General features: G+C 49.5%; 5 protein-coding genes across 5 annotated transcripts; 4 read left to right on the forward strand and 1 right to left on the reverse strand.

Moving 5' to 3' along the window:
- Nucleotides 1–947: 947 nt before the first annotated feature.
- N7517_004212 (putative ubiquitin conjugating enzyme) lies at nt 948–4,454 on the forward strand (the record flags this gene model as incomplete). Its single annotated transcript, XM_056721942.1, has 2 exons — nt 948–1,110; nt 1,174–4,454. 2 exons carry the CDS (start codon nt 948–950, stop codon nt 4,452–4,454), a joined length of 3,444 nt encoding a protein of 1,147 aa, XP_056578192.1.
- Nucleotides 4,455–4,861: 407 nt separating this feature from the next.
- On the reverse strand, nt 4,862–8,227 carry N7517_004213 (LYR motif-containing protein; the record flags this gene model as incomplete). Its single annotated transcript, XM_056721943.1, has 6 exons — nt 4,862–6,953; nt 7,083–7,256; nt 7,597–7,646; nt 7,701–7,763; nt 7,924–8,088; nt 8,177–8,227. 6 exons carry the CDS (start codon nt 8,225–8,227, stop codon nt 4,862–4,864), a joined length of 2,595 nt encoding a protein of 864 aa, XP_056578193.1.
- A 584-nt stretch (nt 8,228–8,811) lies between these two features.
- N7517_004214 (uncharacterized protein) lies at nt 8,812–9,693 on the forward strand (the record flags this gene model as incomplete). Its single annotated transcript, XM_056721944.1, has 3 exons — nt 8,812–8,991; nt 9,040–9,134; nt 9,192–9,693. The coding sequence occupies 3 exons, from the start codon at nt 8,812–8,814 to the stop codon at nt 9,691–9,693; spliced, it is 777 nt and encodes a 258-aa protein (XP_056578194.1).
- Nucleotides 9,694–11,206: 1,513 nt separating this feature from the next.
- On the forward strand, nt 11,207–13,772 carry N7517_004215 (uncharacterized protein; the record flags this gene model as incomplete). The annotated part of the gene is made up of 2 exons (XM_056721945.1): nt 11,207–12,620; nt 12,682–13,772. The coding sequence occupies 2 exons, from the start codon at nt 11,207–11,209 to the stop codon at nt 13,770–13,772; spliced, it is 2,505 nt and encodes an 834-aa protein (XP_056578195.1).
- Nucleotides 13,773–14,562: 790 nt separating this feature from the next.
- sC (sulfate adenylyltransferase) lies at nt 14,563–16,707 on the forward strand (the record flags this gene model as incomplete). The annotated part of the gene is made up of 6 exons (XM_056721946.1): nt 14,563–14,731; nt 14,820–14,847; nt 14,937–15,119; nt 15,316–15,461; nt 15,513–16,126; nt 16,171–16,707. 6 exons carry the CDS (start codon nt 14,563–14,565, stop codon nt 16,705–16,707), a joined length of 1,677 nt encoding a protein of 558 aa, XP_056578196.1.
- Nucleotides 16,708–16,734: the final 27 nt, after the last annotated feature.

Below are 16,734 nucleotides of genomic sequence, written 5' to 3' on the forward strand. Positions count from 1 at the left end.
TCTACTTCTATATGTACCTGGACATTTGAGCTTGTGGAGTTGAGGTTACTTTCAAACATATATACACTACGTTCGCCATGGCAGTCCGTTTTTGCTATTCAATCACATTTCCACTATACCAACCCCTCTCAAGCTTTATAGATCTACAGCACATCGAGGTAGGCAAATCGACCTTGAGCAGTATCGCCTACTGTGATACAAGTGTGCTTTTCCTATCATTGACTGTGGACTAACTTGACTAGTCTAGTCTATACTACATCTTAACTGACGATGGTGTTGTAAAATTTCCATTTTCTCTTGGCAGATATATATCACTTAAAATGCTGACATTTACATTGTTTTAAAATTGAATGTCAAGCCTATAGCACCGCACTAGTGCCTTTCTTAGTACAAAAGTCATGCTTCACACCTGTGGAACCGTCTAAGCACTAGAGTCAAGGATCAGCCTCTAGACTTATAGTCTGTGAGATCTCCAGGTCACAAGATACATAGTATGCTAGCGAACCCTTTCTCTATAGCTTACCATATGTATAAGTGAAATTTGCCTCCCTACCTACTTTATAATAATAGTTAAGACTGTTCAATGTACGCGAACGAACATTGAAGGTACATATGTACCTATAGAAGTGGATACGACGCCAAGACTGATCGACGCGATTAGATAGCGATTAGATAGTGGGGCTCACTCACATTCGGGGCCTGAGGCTGCCTAGTTGCCCACCTAGGATGGGTTTCTATTTGGCTTCCAGGTTGTTTTCTTTTTCCTTTTCTATTCTCTTCCTGACCTGTATTCACTCGTTTTCGGCCTTCTCTTTTTGTTCCTTGCCTAGTTTCCTTTGTTGACACGCTTGACGCTTCCGGGGTTAACTCCTTCACATCGAATTCGCGTTTCGTTGTTTCTGCTCTTACACTTTCTTTTCAAGCTTTCAACACAATAAAATCATACAATGCCACGCAAGGACTTTCTGCGAGATCTCGCAGATGCGGCAATTCCTGGCCGATTCCCTTATCTCTCTAATATCAAAACAGGGGAGTATGATGGATCGATTTCCTTCACATTTGCTGCACCTGGGGCAAGCCTCACCCTCGACCTCCAGGCCATAGTGTCAGGTAAGAAACGTTTCTAGCTCATATTGTATTTTAAGGATCTGAATCTCTTGCTGACACAAACAGACTCTCACGATTATCCTAAGGACCATGGCTTTTTGGCCTTCTCGTCGTCTGAGAACTGTCCTAAGACAATCATCTCCTCCCTGGAGAACGCCGTGCCACTTTTCACAGGCTTGACCATCCATGAATTGTTGAGCAACATTGAGAACATTATCACCAACTCTATGAATCCTGGTTCGGCATTCAGTCACCTAGAGAACCCAGGCACTCACGACTTCAACGACGATGAGTCGGCTGCCAGTGACACTGATCCCAACTGGGAGTCTGATGATGATAGCAAAATAATCACATCCACTCAAAGTGAAAGCGAGCTACGAGGGACGATTCGCCGTGACCTTCGTGTGGTCAAAAACGCGGGATTTAAAGTGGGATACCTAGGGTCAACACATGGCACCATCATTGTATCAGTCTCTTGCCGCATTTCTAAGCTTGGAATTTCCGAGGAAGCTATGAATGCCTGGAGCGTTGTACCCTCAGAGTATCTTGTTTTGCTGATCCGTTATCGACCAACCTACCTTGACCTCCAAGCAATTATCGACACAGCAGGTGATCCGAAGAACACACAGGTTCAGATGCACGTTGGCCTCTGTAATTCATACAAGCCATCATTTGAGCACGCCATGGATGTCATAAATGACTCACAGGATGAACAGATGAAAGATAAGAGTGCAACTTCGGACAAAACAATGTGTGGTCATCTTCTCAGGCCGCTGTTCATTGGTAGATCGCTCAATTTACTTCTCGGAGAGCGCCTGCTTGGGATCATCAATCTTCGACTAAAACATGAGTTTTCATGGACAGAGGCGGAACTTTTCTTCCAGACCAACCAAGGCAGGATTTATGCCAGATCCGAGATCTCTTCCGAGGAGTACCATCAGTCGGACAGCTGGGCCACTTCGACGCCAGAGATCCTTGCGGCTGATCATATGACTGAACTGGATCGCAATATCTCTAATTTGTCTTTGCCTCTTCTTGCTATGCAATTTACCCTGCGACATTTTATCAAATGCACAGAGTTCTGCCTGGTTTGTCACTGCAAGACTGGTGATAGCTTCGAAGCACTGAAGCCATATGTCTGCTCCAACACGTTGTGCCTGTATCAATACATGGCGCTGGGCCTGGGCCCAAGCCTTGAGCATGAGATCCGCTACCAACCATTTGTCGTTGACTTGCTGACCAGCCTGGCATACGCAAGGGCTTCAGCTTGGCTGCTCGAAGACTTCCCGACTGGTCTTAGGCTGCGCGTGCCTGCGAAATTGTTCCCTCAAACAGATGCAGATTGTACTGCATATCATATTGGGCGATTGAATACAACCAATCTTGAAATTCGGTTGGAAAAGCCAACTCCGGTCAAAGTTGGTGATTGGATTGTCGTCATTGTCACGGTCGCAGTGACAGAGGAATGGCATTGTCGTGTTGAACACGTCGGTGAGACCTCGAATCATATTCTCATCTCACATCCAATTAGGCAAGGCCATCAACTGCAGCCACAGGACCTGCGGGCTCCGCCCCAGGAAGTGCACTTTTTTGTTTATGACACCAATCTGGACGATTTGACGCCCATACAAAAGCAGCAGATGATTTCTTGTCTGTTGGGCATGCTTCCTGGTATCAACGAAATGAAGGCCTTCATCGGTAGCCACGAAAGGGCCAAGCCTCTTTCATCATGGAAAGACGTCATATCTCCCGCTGGATTGGACCTTTTACGCTGGGTTGTCGCCTCAAACCGATCTTTCATCAAGCAAGATGACGATGAGCCTCGGCACCAGGTAGTTGGAATGAGCGATTACGTCCAATTCAGACTTGTTCAAGGCGCTGCGGATAAAGAGCAGCGCTTTATCAACGCCGTTAATTCCAATTCCTTGGCCGAGAATCCCCATCACCCAACTATATTCGCTTGGCATGGCAGCTCTGTGAATAATTGGCACAGTATCCTACGTGAGGGGTTTCACTTCAAGCACATTGCCCATGGCCGTGCCTCTGGTGATGGGGTTTACATGTCGAACAGCTTCTATACCTCATTGGGATACACTATGACACAGTTTCCTCCCAAATGGTCCGCGAGCCGACTGAGGCTCTTGACAGTGATTTCTCTGAATGAGGTCGTCAATGCTCCCCATAAGTTTGTGAACCGCAACCCACACTATGTCGTGCAGCACTTGGATTGGATCCAGCCAAGGTATCTTTTCGTCAAGCTTCAGGATTCTAATGCACCCGGCATGGCAGGAAGAATAGGCGGATCTGTGTACGGGAATATTCCCAAGAGTTCAAAGCCGCAGTCATCATCATACAAACATGATGAAAGCCTTATGTACAAGCAAGATGAGCGGTATCTGGCTCTTGGCCCCAGTGGACAGCCGATCAAAATTCCCATCTCGATATTCGGCGGTCAACGAAGGGAAATTCTTCGTACTGCTAGGGAAACCGGGCTTGCAGGCCCTGTGCCGTCACCTAAAAGATGCACCAAGAGACGCAAGTATTCAGTCGAAAATATCGAACAACATGACAATGACGACAGTGCCAGCATTGAGACGACCATGGATGATCTCAACATTCTTCTATCCGATGATGAAATGTCTGAAAGTCCCCCATCTGAAAGTCCCCCTTCTGAAAGTCCCCGGGGTTCTAGCATGCAAGCAAGAGCTGTTCCAGAAACTGGCCTCAAGACTGATTTCCGACCCGGAACCCTACAGGGCAATTCTTTGCCTATACTTTCTCCGCCCCTGTTTGCAACGACCTCAGCCACAAAGGTCCTGCAGCGTCATCTCCAGGCTACCATCAAAATCCAGGAGCAAGTGCCACTCCACGAGCTCGGATGGTACGTCGACGTCAGCTTGATTACAACAGTCTACCAATGGATCGTGGAACTGCATACGTTTGATCCAACCCTCCCACTAGCAAAAGACCTCACAGATATTAATCAAAAAAGCATCGTCTTGGAACTCCGCTTTCCCCCGCAATTCCCCATGGATCCACCCCTTGTACGGGTCATCCGCCCTCGTTTTCTCGAGTTCGCTGCTGGAGGCGGCGGTCACGTCACCACCGGCGGTTCTATGTGCATGGAACTGCTTACACATTCGGGCTGGCTACCGACGGCTTCGATTGAGAGTGTGTTGTTGCAGGTTCGCATGGCTATTACCAATACTGATCCCAGACCTGCGCGTCTGAATATACCTCGCGCAAATATCGACTATTCAGTGGGTGAGGCGGTGGAAGCCTACAGAAGAGTTGCAATGGCGCATGGATGGCAGATCTCGAAGGATATCGCGCAACTTGCCTGGTAATTTCTTTTCTCCGAAGAAACGTTTTGTAGAGTTGGCTTTGCTTTGGTCTAGCCAATTTCTTTTGCTGTTTGATTACCTTTGTCTTATCGAAAAACAATACTTGCTACTTCTCATATCTGTAGATATGCCGTAGTTCGTAGTACCCATAATCCCCATGGCAAATGCCCGTTGCACAGAAAAATAGAGAAGAAAGCAGGAGTTGACGGAGTGAGTTCGAACAAAAGGTTCCAATTGAAGAATAAAACTATGTAGTCCTGCAATATGATGTACGATGATCCATCATCCTAAAAAAACCGTGCGCCTGTCCACAAACATAAAAGAACAAACCCACCAAAAAGGGCAGTAGACAAAACAATGCCTTTCATTGTACATTAGTTGCCTGGAAAAAATGAAACCTCACATGTGCTTCACGTAGACTCAGACGAGCCAGCCTGTGGGGTCGGATCTGGGTGCTGCTCAAGTTCGTCATTGGCTTCCCTAGACCGAGACTCTTCGTGCAGCTCTACTTCGCTGGTGAGACTTTGATCAGGGACACTTGTTTTGCTTGTTGCTTCTGTCCTTTCGTCTGCGGTAGTAGCTGTAATGGACACCGCTGGAGTGGGCTTGGGCTGTGGATTTTCTGCGGTTGGTGGTGCTTCAGCCAAGTCTGGGTTCGCGGGAGGCTGGCCATCTAGCCATTGGCTTTGTTCCGGTGCAGGAGCATCTCCCATCTCGAAATCTTTTGCTTCTTCTGCGAGTAGACCGGACGCGGAAGTATTGAAGGAGTTTAATTGTTCGTGCTCAATGGCTATCGAGGGCTTCTCTTGTGTGTCGGGATGGGAAATGGACTCATTTGGAATCTGTTGAGATTCCCGAGTCTCTGCCAAGGCATCGATCGATACTGTGGGCTGCTCGGGTTCTGAATACTCAAGTGTCTGCAATTGGGCCGGAGGCCGTGCTACTGGGGTTTCTGAGGATTTCGCGGGGCTGACAGGTGGCAGAGCAACCGCGTTTTCCTGCTGGCTTGGCAAAGCAGGTTCTTTCTTTGGTACAAGGTCAGCCGTCGGCTTTACGGCTTCCTCTTGCCCTTGCACTCTGGTATCCAAGCTTTGAGCTTCGTCAACTGCAACTGAAAACTCGGTAGATTCACTTGTCGTTGCGGCAGTTCTAGCAGGAGAAGTGGGGGTCTTGTCATACTCCGAAATGACATGCTTCTCATTGGAATCAGTAATCCCAGCCTTCTCCGGTGAAGGAACATTGGAAGCTAAGGCGGCGGAATCAACCTCTGAGGTTTTTTCAGGCTGGGATGCCGCTGACTCGATCGGCTGGTTTTGGTTCTCCTTTTCACTTGATGAAGAAACCTCGGGGGCAGGATTCTGGGTTTCAGGAATGGCATCTGACATCTCGACATCAATTGACTGCGAGGCAGGAGTTTCGAACGAAGGCTGGTCCACGAACTCTGTGCCAGACAGAGGCTGGGGGGTATCAGGAGTCTTCGCATCCATCATGGAATCGTCACCGTCGTCGCTCTCGTCGCCCTCGTCGCCGTCTTCGTCGTCTTCATCTTGACCAGCCTGGTCCATGGACATCTGTGAAGCATCCTGCTGGCCTTCTCTCTTGATGCCGCCCTCCCCATTGCCAGTAGCAGGACCAACTCCATGTACTGTGGCGGCATCCGCTCCTTCGCCAGGGGCAAACATGACCTTCTTCTTCCGGCCCTTTCCAATGCCTTTGCCCTTGCGTTTAGGTGGAGGTGGACGCCGCTTTGGGGGTGTCATTACAGCTGCTGATCCAGCCTCTGCAACAACAACACCCTCAGCATTGACAATGCCGACCCCCTCGACGACTGTTCCAGGCGCAGGCGCCTCGGGCTTCACAGGCACTTGGCTCTGCTCAGCAATCGTCTGTAAGTCGCCGGTAATCTCCCCTTCGATGCGATGCCCCTCAGGTACCCACGCCTCGTAGATAGAGATGTTTCCTGTTTCAGGATCAACTTTCTTGAATTTCGTCCTCCTCATGGGCCCAGAAGAGCTTCCATCTGTACCAGCAGTGGCGCCATAAAGGGATGAAAGACCAGGTCGCCTCTTCGCCAGAAACTCCACCTCCGCAGGCTCGAGATGCTTGGGAAGCGTCATCCATTTGCGAGTTGTGAAGCTCCGATCCGCCATGTGAGATGCCGAGGCTGAGTCTTCCGCATCTACCACGCTTTTCTCCTCATCATCAGCTGGCCGACTGCCTTGCCGGATATGGATACATCCAGCCCGGGCTGCTCGAAGGAGTGCGCGACTGATGGGCGGCAAGAGCTGGCTGTCTCTTGGCATGGGGAGCTCTGGTAGCGTTGGTCCTCCGCCTGGACCTTGAACGCCAAATTCCGAGTCAACAGGCTTGGGCGCTTGAGAGAAGGTGTGCTGTTGTCGGGACCAGCGACGCACTGGCAATCCCTCAAAGACATCATGATCGATTTGGCCGGTGCGGGTACGGTTTGGGGCACCGTCGAGGTGTCGCCCTGAGCGCGAGGCTCTGAACTGTGGTGTATTTTAGCCAGCTAATTCAGGCATTTTATGATCTAATATATCTGGAATGACCATGTGTCTTGGGCAACCGTGTCGGGGCCAGATAAGATAGATGACCACGGGGGCAAGGACGTACCGTAGAAGGCATGGTTGGCAGACGCCCCTGTACCAATTCAAAGACAAGTGCGCCCGATCAGGAAGCTTGTGATGACCTTGCGGGGACCTCGCGGGGAGGATTCTGTGGCGGAATGTGGTGGAGTAGGTGGTAGCGGAGTAGTGCAACTCCGTCGCGCGTTGCGATGCTACAAGTCTGTAAAGAGACATCACGTGATACATATATTTACTGAACATCTTAGTATCGTAGTCATTTATACTATTATCCCTCAATTGATAGAAAATACAAATCAACTCATTGGTATATTGTAATTCAAGAGTGGAATGGGGTGTTTCTGGTTGGTAAAAAATAGCTACAGTGGCAGCGCTGGGTGTATAAATACAGAACATGAGGTGTTTAATTAGTCCACCATTGGCAAGTTATCGAAACAAACACAATGGAAATAGTCACAAGTTTCCATTTTACCGTCAAGAATCAATCCCAACTACTACAGGTTAGTACATATAAAACAGGTGGGCATGGAGCTTCAACTTACCCAGTGTCCTTCTGGCGAACAATGCCTCCATGGTTCCCGGTTTCCTTTCCCTTCAAATAATGTAAGTTTGAGTGCTGGAGGCCCTAAGAAAAGATTGGACTTACTGTCTTCTGGCCTTCCACCACCAACTTATCCAACTGGTAGAATTGGCTGATGACCGTTTGTCTCTGTATTTATGTCAGTATAATTACTAGAGTCGGATTCACCGATGTGTAGGGCAGTTTTGCAAGGCGGGACTCGTCGACTTTCAATACGCGAGGTTGAAAATAGACACCCATATCTGCCACCGATCGAGTTTCGCCCCAAAAACCATGTAATACCACTGACCTTCAACAAGCGCAAGTTTTGAAGTCCCTCTTGGATCAGTTCCTGTACCCGGCGTTCCTCTGTGGCGTTTTGGTGCTCGCGGAATGAATCCCTTGTCTTCCGGCGAGCGTATTCGCGGAAGTTGTAGTTGGAAAACTGCCCGGAATAACGCAGAAGGGAGCGGAACTAGGTAAAAGAGAAATATGCCAGTTAGTTTGATGTATGAAGGATAAACACACGAATTTGAAGCGCATATAGAGCCAAGAGGACATACCAAGGATCGTGCCTGGAAGGCAGTCTCACGATGCAGGGAGGCGACAGACATGATGATTGAGGATATGAATAAGAGTATGGGGAGGATTCAGACGGTAGTCAGAGTCAAAAGGTCGAAGATGCGCGATGTGAAACGTCTGCTTGGTCAACCCCAGATTATCACTGAAGCCTTGGTTGCGCGGTTGATACGGCGTTGCTGTGGCAAAAAGTCGACCTAATAACCGCTTGGTTAGAGCTATGGTTCACATTGCAAGGTCGAGATGGGTTAAAATGTGTGTTCACGTACGTTGGGCGCAATGACTCGTATCAAAGACGCAATCGAAGGTGGCGGTTCAATCTTGCAAGAAGCAAAGATCCGGGGAAATTTGATTACACGGTGATCGATGATTTTTTTTATGTCTCGTAGCACAGTTGCAATGGAAGAGACACAGTAGGTTGAAGTGTGCAAGAGAGAGAAGCAGCGCAGAAGTGGGAAATTCTTTTGCGTTCGGAGACGAATGACGGAGTTACCGGGGCCGAGCTCCTTTGCTCCACGTTTCTTTTGTATCTCAAGCTTGTACATTTGGATTTATTCAATCTCGACTTCGCAGATATTCGCATACGTATTTCCTTTATTGACCTTGGGTCTTTCTTTCCATGACTCAAATACCCACGCCACCAGCGTCGCGACCGAGCTCGGAGGCACCTGAAGTGAAGGTGAAGCCGGTAGCTTTGGAGGATTCGGTCCAATGCTTGGATACACTTCTTGAGCAATACTTGCACCTGCTTGATCGGCAGCAGCAACTCCAATCAAGTTTGGCAGAACAACTGTCTTCGGTATGACTTTGTTGACCATGGTGCATGAAAGATGCTGAGACAAAGTAGGGGTTTTTTGCTCTCGCCCAGGCCAATTTCTCCAGTCCTGGCCGTCGCTATGGTCCTGATTATTATGATGGTCGTATGAAAGCAATGAGAAAGATGTAAATCCACCCGCTGTCATTGATTACTGACGCTTGTTAACTGGCCGAAATTGACAGCGCAATCCAATCCCCACGAAACACGGAGAAATCCACGAACGATCTGCAAGAGAAAGAGGATATCACTACACTACCTGGTTCTGAATACACATTCTCCGTCAAAACCATGTCCAATCATTCACCAGAGGAGGGCGATGGGAACAATGAAACTAAAGCCTCTTCTCCGGTTCTGGATGGACATATTGAGGCCTCCGAGGAAACTAGCCCGGCAGAGGCGGCTAGCTCAGAACTCTCTGACACTGCGGGAATCGAAACCACCCCTGTCGAAAAACCAAAGCCCGTCTCTAAGAAGTTCCGTTCCACCGATCCAATTCATTGGTATGGAATATTGGTCCCTCAGTCGCTGCGCAGGGCACAAGACTCTTTCGCAAATGCGATAGACAATCAGGTGCCGGATTTGGCTAGTACAACAGTCGAAATGCGAGCCCTGGAACAGCAGATAAGCCAATTACGGGCTCGGCTGGAACCTGAATCCCCCGACGCAGGTGCAATTATGTTGTAGTCATCCGTGACCTTGTCCACCTGAACATTGCACAGTTGGTCAGCCGTCGCAGGTCAAGTTGACGTTGACAAGTCACACAGAGCATTCCATTTCTGAGATTCCAAGGGGACTTGTGTGACCAGATGTGTTTGAAATTGGGAGTTGCCAATGACTTGGATCATCTCAAGACAATTACCTACTATATCCTCCACATGATCAACGAACCGTGCTTGGGGCTGGGTCAAGCCCAGACTAGTTTAATTTTAGATAGAGACTCGCGGAGAAACAGGGCCATAATGGTACAATACTCCGGATATGAAGCTTTAAAGGGGGTATAAAATATGGCTAGTACCAAGTAGGTTTAAAGATGTTTCAGTGCAAATCAGGTGGTTTATACGTACAATATAGCCGAGTTGGATTAAAATCCCCTGAACTTTTTTTTCCATTAAATATACATTTTCCATGTGTACTGTACAATCTCTAATAAGATGCAATATACTCCGTACTCCGTATGACCATCATTCTAGAGAATATTAATTGAACCTCCAGTTTCAAATTGCTAAAGGTCTTAATGTGAGACGTTAGCGTCCGGGGCTAATTCCAACCCCACTGATATACTCGAGATGTGATTCGCCTAATTTAGCCGTCTTATGTTTAGGAGACCTTCATTCCCTTTTTTTTCTTTCTTCTTTCTAATAAAGATATGATGTTCAAAAGCCATATGTCAGTGTACTATGTACGGAGTACTACTCTATAGATCTATACTCATCAGAATAGGCATTTGATGTATAAATGTATGAACGGAGTCCGGACTACGGAGTATTCGGATATAAAGTATTCCGTCTTAGATTACAGGACTAATAGTCCACGGTTGAAGTTTTTAGTATTAATCTACTTCCCGTTTGAGGTGTGGACTATCCATGCCATGAACCGTGTCCTGGCGCGTGTGTCAGGCTCTATGCCTTTTCTTCTCTCCTTTTCCCAACTTCCAAAGAGCTTGAGGCTCTCCCCTTTTGAATATGTAAGTCGACCCAGACGTGTCAAAGATTGGGGCTAATCCGTCTAGCCTTGAACGCCAGTTTGATACTAGCGCTTCGTTCCTCTCGTTTTCTCCCCTTTTTGAACGGTAGGTCTCTCTAAATGCAGTTCATTACTTGGAACTGGTCCTGACTATTATATACAGTGGCATTGAATGCCCTTCCATTCTTTTGCGATCTAGATCCTGTGGATCTTGTCTTTCTAGATCGTTTTCATTGCGTTATCCACATTTCTACGACCTTGTAGACACTTGCTCAGTGGCCAGACGCCGTTTCTCTCGTTTCAATCCTTCGATATCTTTTCATTCTTTCTAAACTCGATCAAGATATCGAAAGCAATCATTCATTTCTATTCCTCGATCCTCAAGAGATAAATCTCTCTTTTGGACCGCAGTTACACCACGCCACCCTTGATACCCGGCAAGCCCTAACTGCTCACAAACTACACAAGAGCATCCCCGGCATTGTATTTAGCCTTCTTTCGACCAAACTATTCAATGAGCACAGAATTACCAAGCTCCGGCCCCTCTGGGGAGCCTGGCAGGAAAGGATCCGTCAAGCGGGCCAGACAGATGCTAGGTGCCGGCGTGCGTCCAGAACGAACCGAGCCAACCCAGCAGATGAGACAGCCGCCTATCCCCGGGGATATCTCCAAACAATCACAATGGCCTCTTCCTGATTCGGGTCTCCCACCACACCCGATCAATCAACGTCCTGGATACTTTCCTCCCCGCGGTCCGCCACAAGGTCCTCCGCGTGGTCCTCCTCGGGGTCCTCCTCGTGGCCCTCCGCCTCAGAGACCACCTCACCCGAGTGAAATCCAGTCTATTTACTCAGAACGGTATGGCCAAGTCTCAGAAAGGAACATGGGTCTGAACCCAAGACCTCCCCGTTCCTTCTCACAACTGCAGCCGCCTCCGCCAGTGCAGTCGCGCCGGCCGATAAATGATGCCCCTGCCAGTCCCACCAGCACAATCGACATGACTCCTCGAATATCGATTGCAACAGATGATTTGTTCAGACAGTCTGTGGCTTCCGAGGCGCCATCTGTTCCCGATGTGCCCCGATTCCCGTCTACTATTCCGCCGGCCGAGTCCGGTCTTTCTCAGGATGACCCTAGAAGCCGGACTGCTGGTCTTGTGGCACCGCCTAATGCACGACGGCCTCCCCAAGCTCGTCAATCATCTGTGTCACCCATCCCAGAAGAATTCGCCGACTCTCGCTTTACAAAATGCTCCGTCGCATCCAGCCGAGCCATCCCCTCAAGTTGGGGATCTGGTCCTGCTGAATCTGAAATTCTGGGGGCATATCTCGACATGGATTCAGACGATGGCCAGCGCTCACCGGGCTTCCAAGAGGATGATACCAGGCTTGTTCGAAATGCCAGTGTCGGAAAGCGAGGAAAGCCGACAATGCGTACCATCCTCAAGTCTAACCCTGTTTCCGTTGTAGACATGCCATCACCCACCCAAGAGGAATCTGCGAAGGGCACAGCAGTACGATCTTTGGGGATGGGAGCTGCTGCAAGCCAGATACCCCTTCGACCAAGTCAATTACGAAAGTCGTCTACTTCTACGGCATCGAATGAATCACTGGAAGGCACAGATCCCGAAAAGCCACCCTTTATCCAGCAGTATGACTCGCCCTCCGATGCACGGCTCGAAAAAGAGCTCGAGGCGTTGGGAGACCTGCCTCACGCTGCACCAACAATGAGTGACAAAAGGCCGGGCGGTCGCAAGCCTCCTGCTCTGAACATGCATGCATTGCGGGATGCAGAGGCTCGTGGGAGTCTTTCCAGCCTAACTGATTTGATTCGGAGAGCAACAAAGCTCGCATCGAACCTGGATCACGGGAGAACCGCCAGCCGAGCTGACCTGGCTGGTGGTGAGGCAGAGTTCAGGGCTGGAATGGGTGAGTCAGATCCAGATCACCATGTGGAATCCGGATATGGTACTAACTAGTGTGTGCTTAGGAAACCGAAAACGCAACTCCGGCTCCCTATCGGACATGCTCGCCTCCTTCCCCCCGCCGGGTTTGGCGACACCTGAAGGCCGCGCCTCATGGCCCGTTTTCTTTGGACGCTCTAACTTGCGTAATGTTGAGCAGCTTAACTCCAATGATGACGACCCGAATGCTCCCCGACGCAGGAAGATGTGCTGTGGAATTCCTCGAAAGATTTTCATATTCATCTGCATCGCAATCTTCATCGTCGTCATTCTCGCTGTTCTTCTCCCTGTGTTCCTTGTCGCCGTGCCCCGCGAGAAAGCGAACTCACCCTGTGCAGAAAAGAACCCTTGTGAAAATGGAGGCGTGAGTGTCTCAGGCGGCGCCGAATGCTCGTGCGTTTGTTCGAACGGTTATACCGGCTCACAATGCAATATTGCGGGTGATGGTAGCTGCACCACCTCCTTAATCGATAACGGATCGAACGCAACCATGGGCAGTGCACTCCCAGCTCTGTTCGAGGAATCCAAGAAGAAATTCGACATCACCCTCGACCCGGTTACAATCATGGCTCTTTTCAGCATGAATGACGTCTCCTGCAAGACCGAAAATGCCCTCGTGGCGTTCAGCGACGTTACAACTGACGACACAAGCAAGACCCGCCGATCTGTGCAGCCGATAGTTGACTCGATCCCATCCGCCTCAAAGACCGACCCAACACCAGTCCTAGCTGTCCGTTCCGAGGCCACTATGAATGGTATCATATACGATGATTCGGCACCAAGCAAGTCAAGTACCACATCGGAACCCACTCAAACTGAGTCCGCGACGAGCGCCACTGCTACCAAGATCAGCTTTCAATCCACTTCCGAGGCGAAGGCCTCTACTGCCACTGGCGTTCCCAAGAGCGTTGTTGGGTTCTCTCGGGTTGCAGTATTGTATATTCTGCAGAAAACCGGCTCGCTTGACTCGGCTCTATCCTCAGAAGAGGACATCCAAGGATACCTGGTTGATTCTTATGCAAATGCAACTCATCCTTCTATGAAGGTGGGGGCGTTTGATGTGGATTTTGAGAAATTGACCATCACGCTTCCCAATAGCACAGTGAAGGCTCAGTAAAAATATGTTGGAAAGGGTGAATATAAAGTGTTTTATACCTGGAGTTAATTTAATTATATATTTGGTGTAGTTAACTATATTCTACATTAGTTAGGTCAACCTTGGCATTGTAATACGTAATCTGGAGGCTTAGGTAAGGTTCCGATCTTTTCCTAATTGAAAAAACACCAATGTCGTGATTCTGCGTGGAGGTGACGTGATACATCACATGACCTCAGCCTCTGCAGTTGTGGCGTCAAGCTAAGACGGTTTTAGATTTCCTGTATAGCGTTATACTATAAAACATTCATCATCACCAGAGTATTCCAGGTGCTACAACGTACTACAATGTACTATATGATCTTTATTTAGAGTCAAACGTATCTCCATGATGATCTTAATCAAAGGGATCCGTCTATTTACCCCTGAACATCCGAAACTCTGAAAAAAAATCCCAATGTACAAACATAGGACATGATTCTGTGAGAGTTCCAAAGATATCAGATGTATACGCTTATACTTAAAATTGAAACTAATAGAGAACTGGAATTTTCTTAAAGAACTTGGAAATAATAGCCCTAAAGCTCCATAATAACAACGTAATCTGGTTCCTAAAGCTGGCCTGTACCCCGTTGAAATCGAAAAGCCAAGACTTCTACGGTCTCCACTTGTTGACGACTTCTGTTGGATGTGGATGGTGCAATTCCACACCCCTCCAAATGGAAATTTCTTGATAAGCACGCTTTCTCCCTCTTCTTTTTTACATACTCTCTCTTGATTTTATCTTTTCTAGTCCTTTTTATAATTCATTATGGCCAACGCCCCCCACGGTGGTGTCCTCAAGGACCTTCTTGCCCGCGATGCTCCCCGCCAAGTCGAGCTCGCCGCTGAGGCCGAGACTCTCCCCGCTGTAGTGCTCACTGAGCGCCAGCTGTGTGATCTCGAGTTGATTATGAACGGAGGTTTCTCTCCTCTAGAGGGTAAGTGCAATTGTTTCTTTTTTGAGATTCAAATGTTCCTCTTTTTAGGACATACGCATAGAGGGGCAGTAACTAATCTCTCATGCAGGTTTCATGAACCAGGCAGACTACGACCGGTATGTGTGACACGCATAATCCTATTGGAATGAGAAATCCCTCATTCTGGACAAACACCTATAGCAGCAGCAGCTGACAATGTGCATAGTGTCTGTGAGGACAACCGCCTTGCCGATGGCAATGTGTTCTCCATGCCCATTACTCTCGATGCCAGCCAACAGGTGATCGACGAGAAGAAGCTCCAAGCCGGTACTCGCATCACCCTGCGTGATTTCCGTGACGACCGTAACTTGGCTATTCTTACCATTGATGACATTTACCGCCCCGACAAGTAAGTTCTTTTTTTTTCTCCCTCTTTTCCCTCAATTTGAACGTTCAGAACGGGTCGCACTGTCGATCATTATTTTGTATTGGATACCTTGTTTTATCTTTATTTCGGGTGTTTGATGTCAACCTCGAATCCTTACCCAATGCATCGATGTGGTTCTATAGTGGGGCTCGCTGACGTGGTGTCTCCCCTAATTTAGGACTAGAGAGGCTAAGCTCGTCTTTGGCGGTGACCCAGAGCACCCGGCTATCGTGTACTTGAACAACTCCGTCGAGGATTTCTACATTGGTGGAAAGATTGAGGCCGTTAACAAGCTGAACCACTACGACTATGTGGCTCTCCGCTGTATGTTCAATTCCCCATCCACTCCTGAATCTGGCTAATAAGTCTTTGCAGACACCCCCGCAGAGTTGCGCGTCCACTTCGACAAACTGGGCTGGTCCCGTGTCGTCGCTTTCCAGACCCGTAACCCCATGCACCGTGCTCACCGTGAGCTGACTGTCCGCGCGGCTCGTTCCCGCCAGGCCAATGTCCTGATTCACCCCGTTGTCGGTCTCACCAAGCCCGGTGACATTGACCACTTCACCCGTGTCCGCGCCTATGAGGCTCTCCTTCCCCGCTACCCCAACGGCATGGCCGTCCTGGGTCTTCTCGGTCTGGCCATGCGTATGGGTGGTCCCCGTGAGGCCATCTGGCACGCCATCATCCGCAAGAATCATGGTGCCACCCACTTCATCGTCGGTCGTGACCACGCCGGTCCTGGTTCCAACTCCAAGGGCGAGGATTTCTACGGCCCTTATGATGCTCAGCACGCTGTCGAGAAGTACAAGACCGAGCTCGGAATCGAGGTTGTCGAGTTCCAGATGGTTACCTACCTCCCCGATACCGATGAGTACCGCCCCGTTGACCAGGTCCCCGCTGGCGTCAAGACCCTCAACATCTCCGGTACCGAGCTCCGCCGTCGTCTGCGTTCCGGCGCCCACATCCCCGAGTGGTTCTCTTACCCCGAGGTTGTCAAGATTCTGCGCGAGTCCAACCCCCTCGCGCCACCCAGGGTTTCACCATCTTCCTGACTGGTTACATGAACTCCGGCAAGGACGCCATCGCGCGTGCTTTGCAGGTTACTCTGAACCAGCAGGGTGGTCGCTCCGTCTCCCTGTTGCTGGGTGACACCGTCCGCCACGAGCTCTCGTCCGAGCTGGGCTTCACCCGCGAGGACCGCCACACCAACATCCAGCGCATTGCCTTCGTGGCTACCGAGCTTACCCGCGCCGGTGCCGCCGTCATCGCTGCCCCCATCGCTCCCTACGAGGAGTCTCGCAAGTTCGCTCGCGACGCCGTCTCCCAGGCTGGTTCCTTCTTCTTGGTTCACGTCGCCACTCCCCTCGACCACTGCGAGTCGTCCGACAAGCGCGGCATCTACGCTGCTGCTCGTCGTGGCGAGATCAAGGGCTTCACTGGTGTCGATGACCCCTATGAGACCCCTGAGAAGGCTGATCTCGTTGTGGACTTCTCCAAGCAGAGTGTGCGCAGCATTGTGCACGAGATCATTCTGATTTTGGAGAGCCAGGGTTTCCTGGAGCGTCAGTAAATTCTCTATAAGGTTACGTGAGGCTTG

This window comes from Penicillium concentricum, assembly GCF_028827145.1.
Source record: "Penicillium concentricum strain IBT 3081 chromosome Unknown utg000002l_segment0_segment0, whole genome shotgun sequence".
NCBI lineage: Eukaryota > Fungi > Ascomycota > Eurotiomycetes > Eurotiales > Aspergillaceae > Penicillium > Penicillium concentricum.